This window comes from Gambusia affinis, linkage group LG18, assembly GCF_019740435.1.
Source record: "Gambusia affinis linkage group LG18, SWU_Gaff_1.0, whole genome shotgun sequence".
In the NCBI taxonomy this organism is placed as follows: domain Eukaryota; kingdom Metazoa; phylum Chordata; class Actinopteri; order Cyprinodontiformes; family Poeciliidae; genus Gambusia; species Gambusia affinis.
Genome location: NC_057885.1, coordinates 9,093,235 through 9,114,525, shown reverse-complemented (window position 1 = coordinate 9,114,525; position 21,291 = coordinate 9,093,235). Strand labels below are relative to the sequence as shown.

Sequence of the window (21,291 nt, the reverse complement as noted above, 5' to 3'; positions counted from 1 at the left end):
TACTTCTCATAGAGCTACACACATAACATATAGATAGAAATGTCTCACAATAAAAACAGTCACACTTTCCACTATATTAAGAGTTTAGCTTTTTAGTGAAGATCTCGCTTCACAAAAGAACATTGCATAATTTTCAGATTATGCACCAATCTGAAAATGTTGCATAAATTCATTCTTGTTACTTTGTCTCTTTAAGTAGAAAAAGGAAATATAACAAGTGAGTTTGTTACAAAGCTGTATTTAAGCAGCCAGCAGGAAAAAACAAAATATAAAGTCACTAACTACTTTAGAAATGTCAATTTATTTTATGAAAAGCAGTTCAACCTATTAGCCTCTGTGTGGAGCTGTGCTAATGAAGAGTATGTGTGACATGAACTTTCAATAATTTGTTCATGTGCTCTTTTACACACGTTGGGCATCAATAGCAAAATTACAAGATTTTGATTCTGAAATTTAGATGAACTGTTTTAAAACTTTGGGCCATATTTAACTAAAGATGAACTCTTAAGACATGACCAGATTATTTCTGGAACATAAACACAAACAAGACCAGTGTGGACATACACGGGACAGAGAAGGTTGCCATGGTAACAAGATCTGTCAGACTGATGACAAAAACTGAGCAAGGCGAAGGATGACATCAGTAGTGATGGTCAAATGAAGCTTACTGGTTTTAAAATCATGTTTTACTACTCAAAGCTTTTCTACACGGTCCTCTTTGGTGCCATCTTGTGGTCAACAGTATGAACTGCAGTTTGGATTTACAACCTAAAACAAACTACTTCATTCTAACTGTCCACTATAGAAGGTTCTATATGCAGCCTCTGCTTTATTGTCATGTGATACTTTAGTCTTATAGTGGGAATTTTTTACATCTTTTTTTGTATTTTTTAGGAGACTAATATGCAATATTACACACACAAAATATGTGGTCCATTGAAAATGCTACTGATGATGAATAATCTTTCCTAGGCTCAACGTGGGTCATTGTGCCGTCTACATTTCCCTGTAACTCTTTAACGTTTGTGATTATAATTGATAAAATGAGCACTAAAAACACACTATGAGCACTATGGTGATCGGAACATAAAGTCTGAACATAAAGTCAATATATTTTATAAAATGTTCATTTACCTTTAGCTGACACATTAAGAGCTGCATGCTATTTTGTTTAATTTATATTGTGAGTGACACAAATTAGCATGCTCTTTTTTTCTTGACCCAGGATGACACCTAAAGACATTCAAATACCCAATTCATCCCATAATCCTTTGCACCTCATGTCTTAAAGCTCCAATGGCGTTTTAACACATAGTTTTACATGTTAACCATCTTTTATTCACAGATCTTGTTCCAGGAAACATGTACAACTGATTATCTGATATGATCACCATTTTAACACTTCATGTTCACTTCCCTCCCTACACATGCAAACACACACACACAAAATGTGTTTAGAAAGTTGCTGCTAAGCTCCCACTGTGATGCTCTGTGAGATGCATGTCCCACTATCGTTCTTATAATTGTTGCTGGGCAGCAAAAGGGCCCTGAGTTTAAGTCTTACTCAAGAGTGTTTCTGTATGATGTACAGATGCACAACTTCCTCAAATACACAAAAACATGGATGGTTATCTGTACAGCAATCTCTTCAATTAGCTGCTGTTCTTTGCACATTGAGCAAATGTTATGTATAATAATGAGGCTGTTCTGTTCTGGTGGTGGTGACCTGCAGCCTGTAACAGGTAAGTGGGTAAAACCAGACAGGATGGTGGTCAGCAGATGAAGGTCAGTCTGTGGCTGAAAGTCAAAGTTATTGTTTTAATATTTCTCTCTCTCTGTGTAAAGTTCACACATCAAAACAGGAGAATGTTTAAAAATGAGAATCACCCAACTGTTTTTTGCAAACTATTATATAGCAGCTCTGTATAGCAACATGCATTCAAGTTTAGTGTTTTTTGTTTATGTGGATGTTACTGTGCGAGCCAGCAAAAAAAACATTGTGCATAAGGTTAAAATATCTCTGCATTGGACGGGAAACACAAACCATCATCAAGTGCTGCAGTATCAGTGGCTACTATGGAGTGAAGTTAGTGTGAAAGGGAAGGAAACAGAGAAGGGATTGTAAGAAGAAGACGCACAAAACTTATTGATGTCATATTTATTTTAGACTTAACTTCTCATTTTATAAGAACACAATTCAAACCAAGCAGAAGCCTTTCAGTTGAGCTGTGCAGCCATTCTGGACACCAGGATGAAACCCGCTCTGCTCTGCATGCTGGGCTTTTTCTGTAAGTACATCACTGACTTTCTGCTCAGAGTTTAAGGAAAGTATTTCTTCATGATAACGTGGCCGTGTATCTCTGTTAAGATCTGACAGTGTTGAAACAAGAACACTTGAGTCTTTTTCCTCATTTTGTAATCAGCATTGCAATTCAAGCAGCTTTTGTCTCAGTTTTGACAAAAAAAACAACCAATATGAATTATTAGATACAATGTGATATTTATGCCTTTGTATATTATTTTTAAGCAATTAGCTTTATTTTAATATTCTTCTAAAATAAAATAACATTGTGATTTTTATTCTTAACCAGCTGGATAATGTCTAACAAACCTTGATCTTTATTGCAGTGCTCAGTTCTCTGCTTCATGGACGTGCTGATGGTAAGTAAGTTGTTTTGGAGTTAATTTAAAGGAAGAAATATGGTGTTTTTCCAATGCATTTACCTTTGTTTTGTGCATAAATTGAGCTGAATAAAAAAAAAACTAATTTTAGAATCTATGTTTACACGGAACAACTTTCAACATTCAAGTACCCGACTCATCCCATAATCCTTTGCACCTCATGTCTTAAATCTCCAATGGCGTTTTAACACATAATTTTACATGTTAACCATCATTTATTCACAGATCTTGTTCCAGGAAACATGTACAACTGATTATCTGATATGATCACCATTTTAACACTTCATGTTCACTTCCCTCCCTACACATGCAAACACACACACACAAAATGTGTTTAGAAAGTTGCTGCTAAGCTCCCACTGTGATGCTCTGTGAGATGCATGTTCCACTATCGTTCTTATAATTGTTGCTGGGCAGCAAAAGGGCCCTGAGTTTAAGTCTTACACAAGAGTGTTTCTGTATGATGTACAGATGCACAACTTCCTCAAATACACAAAAACATGCATGGTTATCTGTACAGCAATCTCTTCAATTAGCTGCTGTTCTTTGCACATTGAACAAATGTTATGTATAATAATGAGGCTGTTCTGTTCTGGTGGTGGTGACCTGCAGCCTGTAACAGGTAAGTGGGTAAAACCAGACAGGATGGTGGTCAGCAGATGAAGGTCAGTCTGTGGCAGAAAGTCAAAGTTATTGTTTTAATATTTCTCTCTCTCTGTGTAAAGTTCACACATCAAAACAGGAGAATGTTTAAAAATGAAAATCAGCAAACTGTTTTTTACAAACTATTGTATAGCAGCTCTGTATAGCAACATGCATTCAAGTTTAGTGTTTTTTGTTTTTGTGGATGTTACTGTGCGAGCCTGCAAAAAAACATTGTGCATAAGGTTAAAATATCTCTGCATTGGACGGGAAACACAAACCATCATCAAGTGCTGCAGTATCAGTGGCTACTATGGAGTGAAGTTAGTGTGAAAGGGAAGGAAACAGAGAGAGGGGATTGTAAGAAGAAGACGCACGAAACTTATTGATGTCATATTTATTTTAGACTTAACTTCTCCTTTTAAACTATCACACTTCAAACCAAGCAGAAGCCTTTCAGTTGAGCTGTGTAGCTGTTCTGGATGCCAGGATGAAACCCGCTCTGCTCTGCATGCTGGGCTTTTTCTGTAAGTACATCACTGACTTTCTGCTCAGAGTTTAAGGAAAATATTTCTTCATGATAACGTGGCCGTGTATCTCTGTTAAGATCTGACAGTGTTGAAACAAGAACACTTGAGTCTTTTTCCTCATTTTGTAATCAGCATTGCAATTCAAGCAGCTTTTTTCTCAGTTTTGACAAACTTTAGACATAATGTGATATCTATGTCTTTGTTTATTATTTTTAAAGTCATTTTTATCTTAATCTTTATCTAAAGTCAATAAAATAACATTGTGATTTTTATTCTTAACCAGCTGGATAATGTCTAACAAACCTTGATCTTTATTGCAGTGCTCAGTTCTCTGCTTCATGGACGTGTTGATGGTAAGTAAGTTGTTTTGGAGTTAATTTAAAGGAAGAAATATGGTGTTTTTCCAATGCATTTACCTTTGTTTTGTACAGAAATTGAGCCTAATGGTGCAGTATAGGAACAAACATTGAAGTAATTGGCACTTCAGTATCACAACTCTTATTTTTAGAGCAAATGGTCCCTATTTGAGTGACCATTTGCTCTTGTATTACTGGAATATATTATATTGACATGTTATAATACACAGTAGTTGAGAGGAAGCTGGACAAAAAAGAAAACTAGTTTTGGAATCTATAGTTGCACAGAACAACTTGTTCCTCTTTGTGTCTATTTGCTGATTCTCAAGACTGACCTGGAGAGTCAATTTATAATTTCAGACAAAACAAAGTAGATTTATCAGAGAAGTACAAAAGGCTGAAAAAGTCCTGTTGGTTTCCACTAAGTTATGATTTTAGCATCTTTGTTTGGAAATGAAATGTGGTTTTAAATCTGAACAAAAGATTTACCTTCATAGTCAGAATTAATTTTTTGTCAGTAGTAGAGCATGAAACATGGCTAATTTATGGAGAAATAAGGAATACACCAACTGTAGCAGAACTTGTACATTAATTTTCAGAAAATATTCACAAGATGGAACAGGAGTTTAACATAATGTGACATTATCTTGTGTAAAGTTATTCCATTGCTGCCCGTCGGAGCTAGGGCTTAGCAACACAAATGAAGACAAAACTAAAAAGCAGAATTTCAGGAAAAAAAATGAGAAGGTAGTCTTAAATTGAAGTAATGGATTAATAAACTCTGATATGTTGGGCTCACCAATGTGTTTATGTTCAAAAATGTAAACGTATCATGGTTTTCCTTTCATATCATGCTAGAAGATCACATCAAACAAACAACACAGTCTGTCGACGTCACTGATTCAGACACCAACAAATCTCCTGCAGGTGAGAATTTATTTTTTTTGTTTGTTTGTTTGCATTCATTCAGCAATTTAATTTGCTCCTTGTGTTTGCTGCGCTGTGTGGCCGTGGATAGAAATGGAGTCTTTCTGAATGCATGTTCTCCTGTGTCGGTTCTCTCTGGGAACTCGGTCCAAACACTGGCATGTTAGGTTAAGTGTGTGTATGATCGTTTGTACCTTGGTGTTGCCCTTTGACAGACTGGTGACTTCTCTTATATATATATATATGTGTGTGTGTCATATGAATAATAGTCGCATTTATAAGTCCTTTAGTGAAAATAGAATTGTTTTTATTTAACTATTTTTCTCTATCTGGTCAGGCTCATAGAACCTGTAAAGAATCCACTGCATATCCAAAACCAATAATTAACAAGCATTAGTTACAACACTAGGCATAACTTCCTGAAGGACTGGTGTGAACGTGTCCCCACCAACTCTGGCATGACGGGGACAGTCCCTGTAATACGTATATCCTGCACCTTTTTTTCTTTATGTACCTGCATCTATATTCGGTAGCAGCTGCACGTTGTATTCAAAGCATTAACAGCTAGGTAATGCTTTTTAAAATTCCTTTGTAAAACGTAAATGGACTTTACCACAGGAGCCGCTCTTCATTGGCTGATGCTCATTCTACGTGGTCACGTGGGTGGCCGTCTTACAAACACATGCTTCTCGTTAGCTAAGTACAGCATAATGGCAGCACTGATACAACTTCTACACTTTGAAGCCTGTCTGCTACACAGTCTTACGTTAGCTAAACAAATCAATATGCAATGTGTACTGTATCTCACACACACTAAAGATTTTATTTTAGCAGAAAAGACTTTGGACTAAACTGTTACACGTGTTAGCCACTCTAGCACCAAGTACAGCTAGTCAATTAATCGAGTCCTTTTTACAAAGAAACAACACCCCACGAGGGTTTGTTTGTGAGACTTGTGGTCACGTGGGTCGGTTGTTGTTGGAGCTTGGTAAGGTCCATGGCAAGTCCGCTCAGGGATCTATGGATTGGACATTACGTCACTTACTGTGCGCCACATGTGCCATTGCTTTGCATTGAGTCAGGAATATCGGTGGTCAGGGAAATGACACAATCAAGCAAAGAATCTGAGTAGGGGACGCAAAGTTTTGATATTAATTGTCAACACTTTGATAGCAAGATAATAAGATCCAAAGGGAAGATGTTTCACGGGTCAGTAAAAAGCTTTAATTACAAAGTGGAGAGTAGGTTAGTTATGCTAGCTTAACTCTTGTCACCTTAACATGAACTGTTGCTGCGCAGGTTGGAGTAATTCGGTTCAATTAATGCAGAAATAAGGTGACCCACATAGATTTTCTGACAGAGAATCAGAAGTGCAATTAGCTAATCAACCACCACTAATGTTCAGGCATCACTTTCTAATGATGCAAAATGAAAATTCAAAAACATAAATCTGCAATGGACAGAATGTCCTGTTAGATATTTGTACATCCTTTTTTGTGGGGGAAATATTTTTGTGGTTTTTAATGTTAATTCCTGATTCACTTGAACTAATCTTTGCTATTCCCTCCCGGGGCTGTTGTTTACTGGTTGCCATGGCAACGAGATTGCATGACCTTAAGCTGACTGACTGAGAAAAAAAAAATACAATTACCTGTTTTTCTACATTTTTCTCCTGGACAAATTGCATAATTTGTTTGTAAAATGATAATCAGAACTAATTCTATTCTAGTGATAATTAGAATAGAATAGAATAGAAGTACTTTATTCATCCCAGCAGGGAAATTACTTCGCAGTTGCAGCATAAAGACAAGACAGCAACAACTAGTTGTGGATAAAATAAAATAAATATAAAATATAAAATGCTACAAATTGTAAAGTGCTGTAAAATATAAAATGCAACTTAAGAGCAGTCCTTACAGAGATTAAAAAATGCAGATATGTATATGTAATATATGTACAGCAAGTGTGCCACAGTGCAGTTGTGCAAAATTGGGCTGATTAGTGCAGAACAATGATTTAGCTTTTATTGTACAGTGAGATGGCATGTGGCAGGAAGGATTTCCTGTATCTGTCCCTATGACAGCGGAGCTGGAGCAGTCTATGTGAGAAGGTGCTCCTCTGTCTGTCCACTATGTGGTGGAGAGGGTGCTGTTTATTGTCCATGATAGACAGAACCTTCTTCAGTGTCTTCCTCTCCACCACAGTTTCCAGGGACTCCAGCCTTAGTCCCTTTCCTGATGATTCTGTCCAGTCTAATAGAGTCGCTGGCTCTGATGCTGCTTCCCCAACACACAGCAGCAAAGAAGATGGCACCGGCAACAACACTGTGGTAGAAGGTCTCCAACATCTTGCTGCACACATTGAAGGATCTCAGCTTCCTTAGAAAATAGAGTCTGCTCATCCCCTTCTTGCACACAACGTCAGTGTTAGATGCCCAGTCCAGTTTGTTGCCGATTACAACTCCCAGGTATTTGTAGTCCTCCACCTCCTCCACCACTTCCCCTTTGATCTTCAGTGGCCGTGAAGGTCTCTTCTTCCTTCTGAAGTCAATCACCATCTCTCTGGTCTTACTAATGTTGAGCCTCAGGTGATTCTGCTCAGACCACTCCACAAAGTTGTCCACCAGTGTCCTGTACTCCCCCTCCTCTCCTCCTCACCCGACAACAGCTGAGTCATCAGAGAACTTCTGTAGGTGACATGACTCAGAGTTGTACTGGAAATCAGTGGTGTACAAGATGAGAGAAAGGGAGAAAGCACAGTTCCCTGTGGAGCTCCTACGTCACTGATTACCCCATCAGATAGGACACTGCCCAGACGGACAAACTGTGGCCTGCCTGTCAAGTAGTCAGTAACCCAGGAGATCACCGAGTCGTTGACACCCATCCCCCGCAGCTTCTCACCCAGTAGCAGGGACTGGATGGTGTTGAAGGCACTGGAGAAATCAAATAATGTGATTCTCACAGTGTCTCCTCCACCATCCAGGTGCGAAAGGGCTCGTTGCAGCAGGAAGATGACGGCATCGTCAACTCCTAAGTGGGGCTGGTAGGCAAATTGCATGGGGTCTAGAAACGTCCTCACCCGAGGCCTCAGCTGGGCCAGGACCAGTCTCTCCATGACCTTCATCACATGAGATGTGAGAGCAACTGGTCTGTAGTCCTCTGGGTCGAATGGCCTTGGCTTCTTGGGAACAGGAACCACATGTGATGTCTTCCACCGCAGCAGGACTCTCCAATCTCAAGCTCAGGTTGAACATGTGTGCCAGTGCAGGGGACAGCTGGCCGGAGCAGGTCTTCAGGATCCGTGGTGTGATGCCATCAGGTCCTGCAGCCTTCCCCTGGTGTAGCCACATTTTATAGAATCCAGTAATATTGATGGTCACTTTACTCACCAACTTCCCCAACCAAACCCAAAACAGGTTTTGCGTCTTTAATATTTGCCTATTAATGACACATCATATCTGATCTGCTATGTGTGAGTCAGCAGGACAAAGAGGTTTAGCCAACCTACTGAGGGAAGCTGTGGAGTCAGAATCACATCATTGAAAAATACAAAGTTTGATTCATTTGTTTTACACAGAAGTTGCTTATTCTGATTTTGAAATGTTTAATAACATTTTGATTGTTACAGAATCTCATGTTGTTGATGTTTTTAGCACTTGATAAAATCAGACAATAAAAGGCAACTATGTGATAATTCTTCTCAAAAAATATTTCTGAATTGTGAAACTGTTTTCAACTGTAGGCAAACATTCAGCAAATACATAAATTAGAAAATGACTGAAAAGTGAATTTGTCAACACTTCCATCACCAAGTGAAATACATTTTATGGATTAATAAGATCATGTTTGTTTAGCATATTTGTATTTCATAGTATGTTGAATAACTCCTAAAAGATTATTTTCAAAAGTACTATTAATCTGACAAGCCCCAGACTCCTCTTCGTTTCCACCAACTTGCAACACAAAGTTACTCCGTTGGTTACATCATTTGTGTTTTTGATGTAAATCCTCAAACCTTCTTTGTATTGACAGATGTGTGGTTTACTCCAAAATCTTTTGTTATCGCCGAGAGATTTTATGTTTGTAAGATGTCAAACAGTTTTCAATGAAAAGTTTAAATTAAAAATTTAAGATACTATGACACCTTGAAAGTCCAAAGGAACATTTGTTTTGCAAATTCTGAGCAGTTTTCAGATAACATTCACGGTGGTAAACGACTGACTGTTCTTCTGTGATTTATAAGAGTATATTTATAATGGGTTTTATTTTTGATTCATATGCTCAGAAAATCACTGACGACATTTGTTTTATGTTTCTATAATCTGGCAACTCTGAAGCAGATATAAGAACCAGACCAACAGAAAGTAAGTACATTAATAACCTAACATGTTGAAGTCTCATTTAGGATTTGATGAGAAAGAATTCACATTGTTACAAATAACTCCTAATGTATGCAATGATGACTGTTGTTGTTTTCTGACCTGCAGAAATAAAGGCAATTCTGACTGCAGACAACACAACCATACCACCAGGGGGCAGTGTGACATTAACCTGTTCTGTGGACAAACCTGATGATTTAACATTTGAGTTCTACAAAGGATCTTCATCCACCTCTCAGACCAAAGTTTCTCCTCGATCAGATGGAGTTTTCAGGATCACAGAAGGAGGAATTTACACCTGCAGAGGATTTAAAACCGAAGGAAACTTTGTGACATTTAAGAGTGATAAAGTCACTGTTAATAAGACAGGTGAGTTTATAAATTTATTTTGGAAGGAAACATTGTTTAATTTCTGACAAAAAATTCATTTTGAAATGAACACTAAAATAGGTTTGTTACTCTGTCACATATAGAGAGATAATATCTTGTTCTAAATGTAAATATGAGTTAAGATTCATAATTTGTTCAATTATTAATATTCAATCAGCTCAATTGAATCGTTTTGTTGATGTTTTTACTGACAAAATGTGCAGAAATATGAGGAAAAAATCTAATTAACTCTATATTTACATTTATTTATGTTTTTTGTGAGATGTTGTGGTTCACATTGAGATTTACATTCTTACAAGACATTTTAATGACATTTTATTGATACATTTTAATGACATTTATGATATGTTAAATGACACATCAGAGGAAAAAAATCTTAGAGTGACATTATTATTATAGATGTTACACTGTCTGATTAATTGTTTAGTTTCAGACTCTTTGTTCTTCTAATCATGTTTCTTGCTGTAGTTTCCAACACAGTTTCAGTCACTTCACAACCCAACTGGTCTCAGATCTACAGCGGAGAGAAAGTCACTCTGAGATGTGAGATCCAGGATGATGGAGGAACTGAGTGGATGTATGAATGGAGAACAACCAATAAAAACTCTCCATCATCCAGTGAATTCATGATCATCTCAGCTACTGAGTCTCACAGTGGAGAATACAAATGTATGGGTAGAAGAGGCTACGAGTTTACAGGATGGAGTGAAACCATCAGACTGACAGTGTCATGTGAGTCAGACTGACCTCCATTTATCCTGAAAGTTTCTTTAGTTCCTTGATCTTCATAAAATAAACAGAACTCAATAATAACTCAATTTCACAGAAACAACTGACTGCAGGCTAAAGTGTCACTTTTGTAAAAGTTATATAAAGAAGAAAAAACATTTTCCATCATAAAGTATCATAAACAGGAAGCTTAAAGAGGAACTGGATTATTTAGAGATTAAAGGTTTAGTGACGCAGATGCTAAATTTTTAGAGTAAAATATTTTATAAAAATATTTACTAATGTAACAACATTTTTACTGTTCTGCCTTGGAGCTGTGGATCATTTAAATACGGAGGTTTGTTTGTCAAATCTTGGTTTTCACAATTCATTGATTGATTGATGGATTCATATTAGTAAAGAACATCTTGGCTACATTAGACATTAGACTCAGACTTTTTGTATAAACTGTGTTAAATAAGGTCCAACCAACCTGTGTGTGTTGTTGCTGAAATAATCTAACTGGACTTGAGTTTGAATTGTCAGGTCAGATGTGGAATTTCACCAAAATGATTAATGCAACAATTAAATTTCCTCCAGCTCTTGTTGATAAGAAACATGATGGAAAATCTAGTTTGTTTGGCTCCTGCAGAGTTTATATTTCTCTGTTTGAAAAAGTAAATGTTAAATTTTGGTGTAGATATTTTTATTAGAACAAAATTATTCCAGAAATAATAAATAATTCATATTCTAATATTTTTAAATATTGTTCTGATTTTCAAACTCTACAGCTGATAAACCCAAAGCCACCCTGAAGGCAGAGACAAGAATCATACCAGCAGGGGGCAGTGTTACTCTGACCTGCTCTGTTGAAGGATCTACTGGCTGGAAGTTCTTCTGGTACAAATATGGACAAGATTATTCTGCAGTTGGATCCTCTGGAAACACAGAACCAGATGGATCCTTCAGAGTCTCAGAGGGAGGAAAGTACAGCTGCAGAGGAAAAAGAGGAGATCGATTTTTTGAATCAGAATCCAGTGAAGAGGTCACCATTCAGAAAACTGGTGAGTTTAGTTATCAGGTCGTCATCATAACAACACCTGATCTTTGAAACTCAAATTTGTTTCCTAGTTTTTCAGGAAATGTAATTATTAAAATAGAATAATGATTAATCTACAGGACAGAGAAATATTTACAGTTTCAAAATTTCACTTTTTTATTTCCACTGAAACGACTAAAGTAATCAGATGTTATAAAGAATTTAATCTGATCTCAGATATTTAGAATTAACAACATCCTGTTGTAAAATATGTTGATCAAACTACAAAAAGTTTTTTCTATTTTTATGTTAAATATATCTTCAGTTTGGTTTTGATGTATTTGTGCTGTTAACATTTTCAGTTAAGTTTCTGATTTACACAGTTTAACAAATGATTTACTTTACAATAAATATTTTGTCTCTTGCACAGAGTAAATATTTGCTTCTTTATATCATTTTATATGTTCAGGTTCATTTTGTTTCTTTTAATTTCCTAACTTGATGTTTCTTTATGTGAACAGTTTCTAAACCGACTGTGGTCCTGAATCCTGGTTCGTCTCTGAAAGAAGATAAAGTCAATCTGGAGTGTCGAATCCAGGAAGGATCTTATTGGACGTATGAATGGAGAAAAAACAATTTGAATTATTATCAAACATCCAAAATAATCATAGCTGACATTGGAAATTACAGCTGCAAAGGAACAAGTGACTATCTCTTAACGCAGTGGAGTGATGTCATCACATTAACTATCTGTGAGTTATTAACTTATGACCTACAATAATCAAGCAAGCAGCATTAAAATGTATTAAACAAATTAACATAAAACAGCAGCTGCTCTTTAACACATTTAGTTACTTAAATAAAAACACATTTACCCAAATCATCAGAATATTCCTCTATTTGATTAAAATGCAATTATTAACATAAACATAATATTTTATTGATGAACTGCTGTTCAAATGTTTGAAACTCTTTTTCTTTCCACTTTGCTACAAGTTAAGTTGATGTCATTTTATTTTGTTATTTTATTTTTACTATACTGTATATTATTCTTGATTATCTAACACTTATTGTTTTCATAATTTAATTTTATTACTCTTAAACTCAGAGCCTGTCTCTGTTTCTATTAGTTGAATTGAAATTACCGGAAATATAGTGTCGGGGCCATCATGTGATCGGAAATTAAAAGCTATTAGTGACGGGTCATTAATCACTCCATCAATTAAATTTTGACAGAAGGGTGCCTATATAATCTTTTGTGGTAAACTGCTAACCAGATATTTGTTTCTTTAGCTCCCAAAAATCCCAGTTTGATTCTGCAACCCAACTGGTCTCAGATCTACAGCGGAGAGAAAGTCACTCTGAGATGTGAGATCCAGGATGATGGAGGAACTGAGTGGACGTATGAATGGAGAACAACCAATAAAAACTCTCCATCATCCAGTGAATTCATGATCATCTCAGCTACTGAGTCTCACAGTGGAGAATACAAATGTATGGGTAGAAGAGGCTACGAGTTTACAGGATGGAGTGAAACCATCAGACTGACAGTGTCATGTGAGTCAGACTGACCTTCATTTATCCTGAAAGTTTCTTTAGTTCCTTGATCTTCATAAAATGAACAGAACTCAATAATAACTCCATTTCACAGAAACAACTGACTGCAGGCTAAACTGTGACTTTAGTGAAAATTATATAAAGAAGAAAAACTATTTTCCATCATAAAGTATCATAAACAGGAAGCTTAAAGAAGAACTGGATTATTTAGAGATTAAGGGTTTAGTGATGCAGATGCAAAATGTTTTGGAGTAAAATATTTTATAAAAATATTTACTAATGTAACAACATTTTTACTGTTCTGCCTTGGAGCTGTGGATCATTTAAATACGGAGGTTTGTTTGTCAAATCTTGTTTCTGATAATTCATTGATTGATTGATGGCTTCATATTAGTAAAGAACATCTTGGCTACATTAGACATTAGACTCAGACTTTTTGTATAAACTGTGTTAAATAAGGTCCAACCAACCTGTGTGTGTTGTTGCTGAAATAATCTAACTGGACTTGAGTTTGAATTGTCAGGTCAGATGTGGAATTTCACCAAAATGATTAATGCAACAATTAAATTTCCTCCAGCTCTTGTTGATAAGAAACATGATGGAAAATCTAGTTTGTTTGGCTCCTGCAGAGTTTATATTTCTCTGTTTGAAAAAGTAAATGTTAAATTTTGGTGTAGACATTTTTATTACAACAAAATTATTCCAGAAATAATAAATAATTCATATTCTATTATTTTTAAATATTGTTCTGATTTTCAAACTCTACAGCTGATAAACCCAAAGCCACCCTGAAGGCAGAGACAAGAATCATACCAGCAGGGGGCAGTGTTACTCTGACCTGCTCTATTGAAGGATCTACTGGCTGGAAGTTCTTCTGGTACAAATATGGACAAGATTATTCTGCAGTTGGATCCTCTGGAAACACAGAACCAGATGGAGTCATCAGAGTCTCAGAGGGAGGAAAGTACAGCTGCAGAGGAGGAAGAGGAGATCGATTTTTTGAATCAGAATCCAGTGAAGAGGTCACCATTCAGAAAACTGGTGAGTTTAGTTATCAGGTCGTCATCATAACAACACTTGATCTTTGAAACTCAAATTTGTTTCCTAGTTTTTCAGGAAATGTAATTATTAAAATAGAATAATGATTAATCAACAGGACAGAGAAATATTTACGGTTTCAAGATTTAACGTTTTTATTTCCACTGAAACGACCAAAGTAATCAGATGTTATAAAGAATTTAATCTGCTCTCAGATATTTAGAATTAACAACATCCTGTTGTAAAATATGTTCATCAAATTAAAAGAAGCTTTTTCTATTTTTATGTTAAATAAATCTTCAGTTTGGTTTTGATGTATTTGTGCTGTTAACATTTTCAGTTAAGTTTCTCATTTACACAGTTTAACAAATGATTTACTTTACAATAAACATTTTGTCTCTTGCACAGAGTAAATATCTAATTCTTCATATCATTTTATATGTTCAGGTTCGTTTTGTTTCTTTTAATTTCCTAACTTGATGTTTCTTTATGTGAACAGTTTCTAAGCCAACTGTCCTGCGACCAGGCTGGTCTCTGAAAGAAGATGAAATATATCTGGTGTGTCGAATCCAGGAAGAATCTTATTGGACGTATGAATGGAGAAAAAACAATTTAAATTATTATCAAACATCCAAGATCATCACAGCTGACAGTGGAGATTACAGCTGCAAAGGAACAAGTTACTATCTCTTAACACAGTGGAGTGATGTCATCACATTAACTATCTGTGAGTTATTAACTTATGACCTACAATAATCAAGCAAGCAGCAATAAAATGTATTAAACAAATTAACATAAAAGCAACAGCTGCTGTTTAACACATTTAGTTTCTTAATTAAAAACACATTTACCCAAATCATCAGAATATTCCTCTATTTTATTAAAATGCAGTTATTAATATTAATATAACATTTTGTTGATGAACATGTTTGTTGTGTAAATGTTTGAAACTCTTAATTTCTTTCCACTTTTCTACAAGTTAAGCTGATGTCATTTTATTTTGAAAGGTTCTTATGAAATAAAACAAAAACTAATCTTAAAGGAGCTGCTGGACAGTTTGGAAGAAACATTGATACTTTTTTAGTGATTTTAGAAAGTAGCTTCTCTCAGGGAAAATGATAAATAAACACTTAAATTTTACTTTGGACTGTTGTGGTAAGCTGCTAATCAGATATTAATTTCTTTAGCTCCCAATAAACCCAGTTTGATTCTGCAACCCAACTGGTCTCAGATCTACAGCGGAGAGAAAGTCACTCTGAGATGTGAGATCCAGGATGATGGAGGAACTGAGTGGACGTATGAATGGAGACCAACCAATAAAAACTCTCCATCATCCAGTGAATTCATGATCATCTCAGCTACTGAGTCTCACAGTGGAGAATACAAATGTATGGGTAGAAGAGGCTACGAGTTTACAGGATGGAGTGAAACCATCAGACTGACAGTGTCATGTGAGTCAGACTGACCTCCATTTATCCTGAAAGTTTCTTTAGTTCCTTGATCTCCATAAAATGAACAGAACTCAATAATAACTCCATTTCACAGAAACAACTGACTGCAGGCTAAACTGTCACTTTAGTGAAAATTATATAAAGAATAAAAACTATTTTCCATCATAAAGTATCATAAACAGGAAATTTAAAGAGGAACTGGATTATTTCAGAGATTAAGGGTTTAGTGATGCAAAATGTTTTGCAGTAAAATATTTTATAAAAATATTTACTAATGTAACAACATTTTTAATGTTCTGCCTTGGAGCTGTGGATCATTTAAATATGGAGGTTTGTTTGTCAAAACTTGGTTTTCACAATTCATTGATTGATTGATGGATTCATATTAGTAAAGAACATCTTGGCTACATTAGACATTAGACTCAGACTTTTTGTATAAACTGTGTTAAATAAGGTCCAACCAACCTGTGTGTGTTGTTGCTGAAATAATCTAACTGGACTTGAGTTTGAATTGTCAGGTCAGATGTGGAATTTCACCAAAATGATTAATGCAACAATTAAATTTCCTCCAGCTCTTGTTGATAAGAAACATGATGAAAAATCTAGTTTGTTTGGCTCCTGCAGAGTTTATATTTCTCTGTTTGAAAAAGTAAATGTTAAATTTTGGTGTAGATATTTTTATTAGAACAAAATTATTCCAGAAATAATAAATAATTCATATTCTAATATTTTGAAATATTGTTCTGATTTTCAAACTCTACAGCTGATAAACCCAGAGCCACCCTGAAGGCAGAGACAAGAATCATACCAGCAGGGGGCAGTGTTACTCTGACCTGCTCTGTTGAAGGATCTACTGGCTGGAAGTTCTTCTGGTACGAATATGGACAAGATTATTCTGTAGTTGGATCCTCTGGAAAAACAGAACCAGATGGAGTCATCAGAGTCTCAGAGGGAGGAAAGTACAGCTGCAGAGGAAAAAGAGGAGATCGATTTTTTGAATCAGAATCCAGTGAAGAGGTCACCATTCAGAAAACTGGTGAGTTTAGTTATCAGGTCGTCATCATAACAACACTTGATCTTTGAAACTCAAATTTGTTTCCTAGTTTTTCAGAAAATGTAATTATTAAAATAGAATAATGATTAATCAACAGGACAGAGAAATATTTACAGTTTCAATTGTTTTTTATTTCCACTGAAACGACCAAAGTAATCAGATGTTATAAAGAATTGAATCTGATCTCAAATATTAAGAATTAACAACATCCTGTTGTAAAATATGTTCATCAATTTAAAAGAAGTTTTTTCTATTTTTATGTTAAATATATCTTGAGTTTTGTTTTCATGTATTTGTGCTGTTAACATTTTCAGTTAAGTTTCTCATTTACACAGTTTAACAAATGATTTACTTTACAATAAACATTTTGACACTTGCACAGAGTAAATATCTGATTCTTCATATCATTTTATATGTTCAGGTTCATTTTGTTTCTTTTAACTTGATGTTTCTTTATGTGAACAGTTTCTAAGCCGACATTAACTATCTGTAAGTTATTAACTTATGACTTACAATAATCAAACAAGCAGCAATAAAATGTATTAAACAAATTAACATAAAAGCAGCAGCTTCTTTTTAACACATTTAGTTTCTTAAGTAAAACACATTTACCCAAATCTTCTGAATATTCCTCTATTTGATGAAAATGCAATTATTAATATAATAATAATATATAATATAATATATAAAAATAACATTTTTTTGAACATGTTTGTTCTGAAAATGTTTGAAACTCTTAATTTCTTTCCACTTTTCTACAAGTTAAGCTGATGTCATTTTATTTTGAAAGGTTCTTATGAAATAAAACAAAAACTAATCTTAAAGGAGCTGCTGGACAGTTTGGAAGAAACATGGATACTTTTTTAGTGATTTTAGAAAGTAGCTTCTCTCAGGGAAAATGATAAATAAACACTTAAATTTTACTTTGGACTGTTGTGGTAAACTGCTAACCAGATATTTATTTCTTTAGCTCCCAATAAACCCAGTTTGATTCTGCAACCCAACTGGTCTCAGATCTACAGCGGAGAGAAAGTCACTCTGAGATGTGAGATCCAGGATGATGGAGGAACTGAGTGGACGTATGAATGGAGAACAACCAATAAAAACTCTCCATCATCCAGTGAATTCATGATCATCTCAGCTAATGAGTCTCACAGTGGAGAATACAAATGTAGAGGAAAAAGTGAAGAAGGGTTTTCTTTGACACCATGGAGTAATGTTGTTAAAATAACTGTATGTAAGTTGATTATTTATTACTGACAAGTGATCATTTTTAATGACAGTATGTCCCACATGGTATATATATATTTTTAATTTGAAACAAAATAACAAAAATGCAGCTTTTCCTATAGCACACAATCAAAGACTATAACTATTATTATTTTATCTATAATCAGTCAAACCTGTCTAGTTATTTCAGTGGGCTGATAGTTTTTCATGTTTATTTCTTATTAAATATTACAAGCAGATGAAGATTATTGTTAGATTTATAACAGCTTTAGGCCAAAATTTAATTTCTTTATATTTTATTACAATAGATTAAAATTTTCTGAACATCTTTGAATGTAATTTTTATATATTAAAGAAGCCAAAGTCCAAAGAAAATGTCTGAAAGAGTTTCAGAAAGTTCTTAGAGACATCGATCAAAGTCATCTTAGAGTTTATTGATACAATGAATAATGATTCAATAGATTATATTGATCAGTGTTTCTAGTCCCTGATTTATGTGATAAGAGAAAAATGAAAGTGTTGAATGAAATAAAGTTCACATTTTAAGAATACAATAGTGTAAAAATATAATGTTACTGAAAGAGGAAGTAAAATATCAAAGTTAAGGTTAAACCAGAGGGAGAATCTTTTATTATTATTATTGATTATTACTTCAATTTCAATTTATAACTATATTAACTCTTTAAGGGAAATAAAACAAAGAGAAAAGAGAGGTTGTGGATAAAAGTTTGACCCAGTTTCAAATCTCTCTCCAGCGTTTCCCCCTCAGCCTGTCCTCTCTGTGTCTCCATCATGGCCGAATCCTGGAGCCTCAGTGACTCTGAACTGTGAGGGTTTGGAGCTTCAATCAGCAGGATGGAGGTTCTTCTGGTATAAAACTGTTCCTGATTTGTCCAGGCAAATCTATCAACTATCCTACAGATCTGAGCTGCTTCCTGGCAGCATCAATGGTACTGAGCAGAACTCCTTCATCATTAATGGACCGACTCTCACAGCAGGATTTGTGTGCAGAGCAGAAAGAGGAGAACCAAAGTTTTACTCTAATTACAGTGAAGTAAAGTTTGTCTGGTCTGCAGGTCAGTTTGTTTATTTGCTCTCAATATAACAAAGTTTTAGAGGTTTGAAACTTGATCCAACATTTATTTTTATTCTAAATGTTATTAATAAAAATATATTTTCAACATAGTAAACTAATGAATCATTCATATTATTGGATAACAAACATGACTTATCCTTTATTCTTACTGTAACATTTGTTCTTGTTTCATGTGCAACATGACAGAAATATGAGGTCAAAAGTCATTTTGTGAAGATTTTTAACAAATCAACACAAATGATTACAGAAAACTAAAGAAGTCATCAGGCAGTCAGAGGTTGGAAATAAAATCAGCCATCAGGTTTAGAGATTGATTAAAACATTGATCATTAGAGGCTGTTAAACATTCACAGATAAAATCCAACTTGTTGTTTTTTAAAAGATTAAATAATAATTTCCTCTATGGTAGTTTATTTATTCAACTTGCTGAAATGTTTGCTGTAATCTTTATTACTATAGAAACAAACCATTTGTAATGAAACATTTTAAAGTTGTTTCTGTTCTCAGATGAAATCCTGTCTTGTTTTCAGATCCTCGTCCAGCAGCTTCTCTCTCAGTGAATCCTGACAGAGTTCAACACTTCAGATCTGAATCTGTGTCTCTGAGCTGTGAGGGAAACTCTACTGAGTGGAGAGTGATGAGGTTTAGAGAAAGAGATGGACTGTCATACTGCTCCCACTGGGGGACAATGACTGGATCTACATGCACCAGTGACTCATACTGGTTGAATAGTGGAGTGTTCTGGTGTGAGTCAAAATCTGGAGAGTTTAGCAACGCTGTCAACATCACTAAACAGAGTAAGATTTGGTTTATTATGTTTTTTATTGACCTTTGTTTGCATTTAAAAATCATAAATATATCTGTTTTTGTAAAAAATATATCTTTAGTCCAAGGCTAAATAATGTAAAACAAAGAATTATGCAAACAAATTTTTTGCTTAGATTAATTTCTATCTTCTATTTCATTATAACTACAGTTAATGATCTAAAGTTTGTTGGGTGATATCAGGACTATATTTAAAAAAGATTACATATATATATATCTTATCTAACTAGCTATGTTTAAAAGTAAACATTCAGATTACAATATTGATTTTGTTACTCTTGATGTAAATTGTTTCCAATCAATTGTTCTGCTGCTCATAAAAAGCTAAAATCTTCTCTTTCAGGAAAAAATATTAACATCAGTTTATATTTTGGAGTATAATGCATTCAGATTATTTTATATTTTATATTTATTGCCTCTTGGTCAGATTTTTAGAAAATTCAACATTTTGTTTTATTGCTTTGCGAATGACGTCCAGATTTATTTGCCCCTAAAATTAGTAAAAGGTAAAAATGAATCTCTATTGGTTTTAATAGATTGTTTAGCTGAAGTTGATCATGGATGGATCTAAATTTTCTTCTCCTCAATCATAGCAAAACTCAAATCCTATTATTTGGTCAAAACCTTCACACTAAAAATCCAGATTTGATTCTTGGTTCTTCAGCTCCGTTTTGTTGGACTTCATCCAGGAATCTTGGTTTTATCTTTGATAGATGTTTAAAATTTGACAAGTTAGTTCAGTTGTTAAATCAAGTTTTTATCACTGATGGATTTTATCAAAAGTTAAAATTTTTGTTTTAAGGATTTTGAATCAATTATCCATCCCTTCATTACATCTGGATTGGATTATAGTAATTCTTTTTATAAAGGCCTGGATAAATCCCTGATCCAGCGTCTTCAACTGATCCAGAACGCAGCAGCTCGTCTTCTTACAGGAACCAGGAAGTCTGACCATATAAGGCCCTTAATGGCCTCCTTACACTGACTGCCTGTTTCGTATCGAATGGATTTTAAGATTCTTTTAACAACTTATAAAGTTTTAAATGGGTCAGCCCCTCCTTATCTTCAGGATCTTTTGAAGTTTCATTCTGTGTCCAGAACATTAAGATCCAATAATCAGCTGCTATGTTCCTCGGACTCGACTTTAGAGAAAAACAGATCAGGTTTTCTCTGTTGCTGCTCCTGTTCTCTGGAATAATCTACCTTTCTAGATTAGATCTGCCCACAGCCTGGATTATTTTAAATCACTCATTAAAACTCATTTTTGTTCTTTGGTATTTAATTGAGGCCTGATATTTTAGCTCTTCTGTTGTGATGTTTTTTGTTTTTTTTGTTTTTTTTGCTTACTATTATTGTGATTTGATGGTTTATCTTTGGTGATGAGCTCA

General features: G+C 34.7%; 1 protein-coding gene across 1 annotated transcript in view; it reads left to right on the top strand.

Moving 5' to 3' along the window:
• Positions 1-21,291, top strand: part of LOC122820673 — a 64,804-nt gene that overhangs the window by 40,059 nt on the left and 3,454 nt on the right. Inside the window, exons 34-48 of the mRNA XM_044098243.1 lie at positions 2,190-2,288; positions 2,629-2,661; positions 3,774-3,851; positions 4,175-4,207; positions 5,069-5,137; positions 9,474-9,500; positions 9,624-9,884; positions 10,374-10,637; positions 11,405-11,677; positions 12,174-12,404; positions 12,946-13,209; positions 13,978-14,250; positions 14,747-14,974; positions 18,738-19,058; positions 19,609-19,875. Of these exons, the coding sequence (XP_043954178.1) occupies positions 2,190-2,288; positions 2,629-2,661; positions 3,774-3,851; positions 4,175-4,207; positions 5,069-5,137; positions 9,474-9,500; positions 9,624-9,884; positions 10,374-10,637; positions 11,405-11,677; positions 12,174-12,404; positions 12,946-13,209; positions 13,978-14,250; positions 14,747-14,974; positions 18,738-19,058; positions 19,609-19,875 (2,721 nt within the window). The remainder of the gene's footprint in view (positions 1-2,189; positions 2,289-2,628; positions 2,662-3,773; positions 3,852-4,174; positions 4,208-5,068; positions 5,138-9,473; positions 9,501-9,623; positions 9,885-10,373; positions 10,638-11,404; positions 11,678-12,173; positions 12,405-12,945; positions 13,210-13,977; positions 14,251-14,746; positions 14,975-18,737; positions 19,059-19,608; positions 19,876-21,291) is intronic.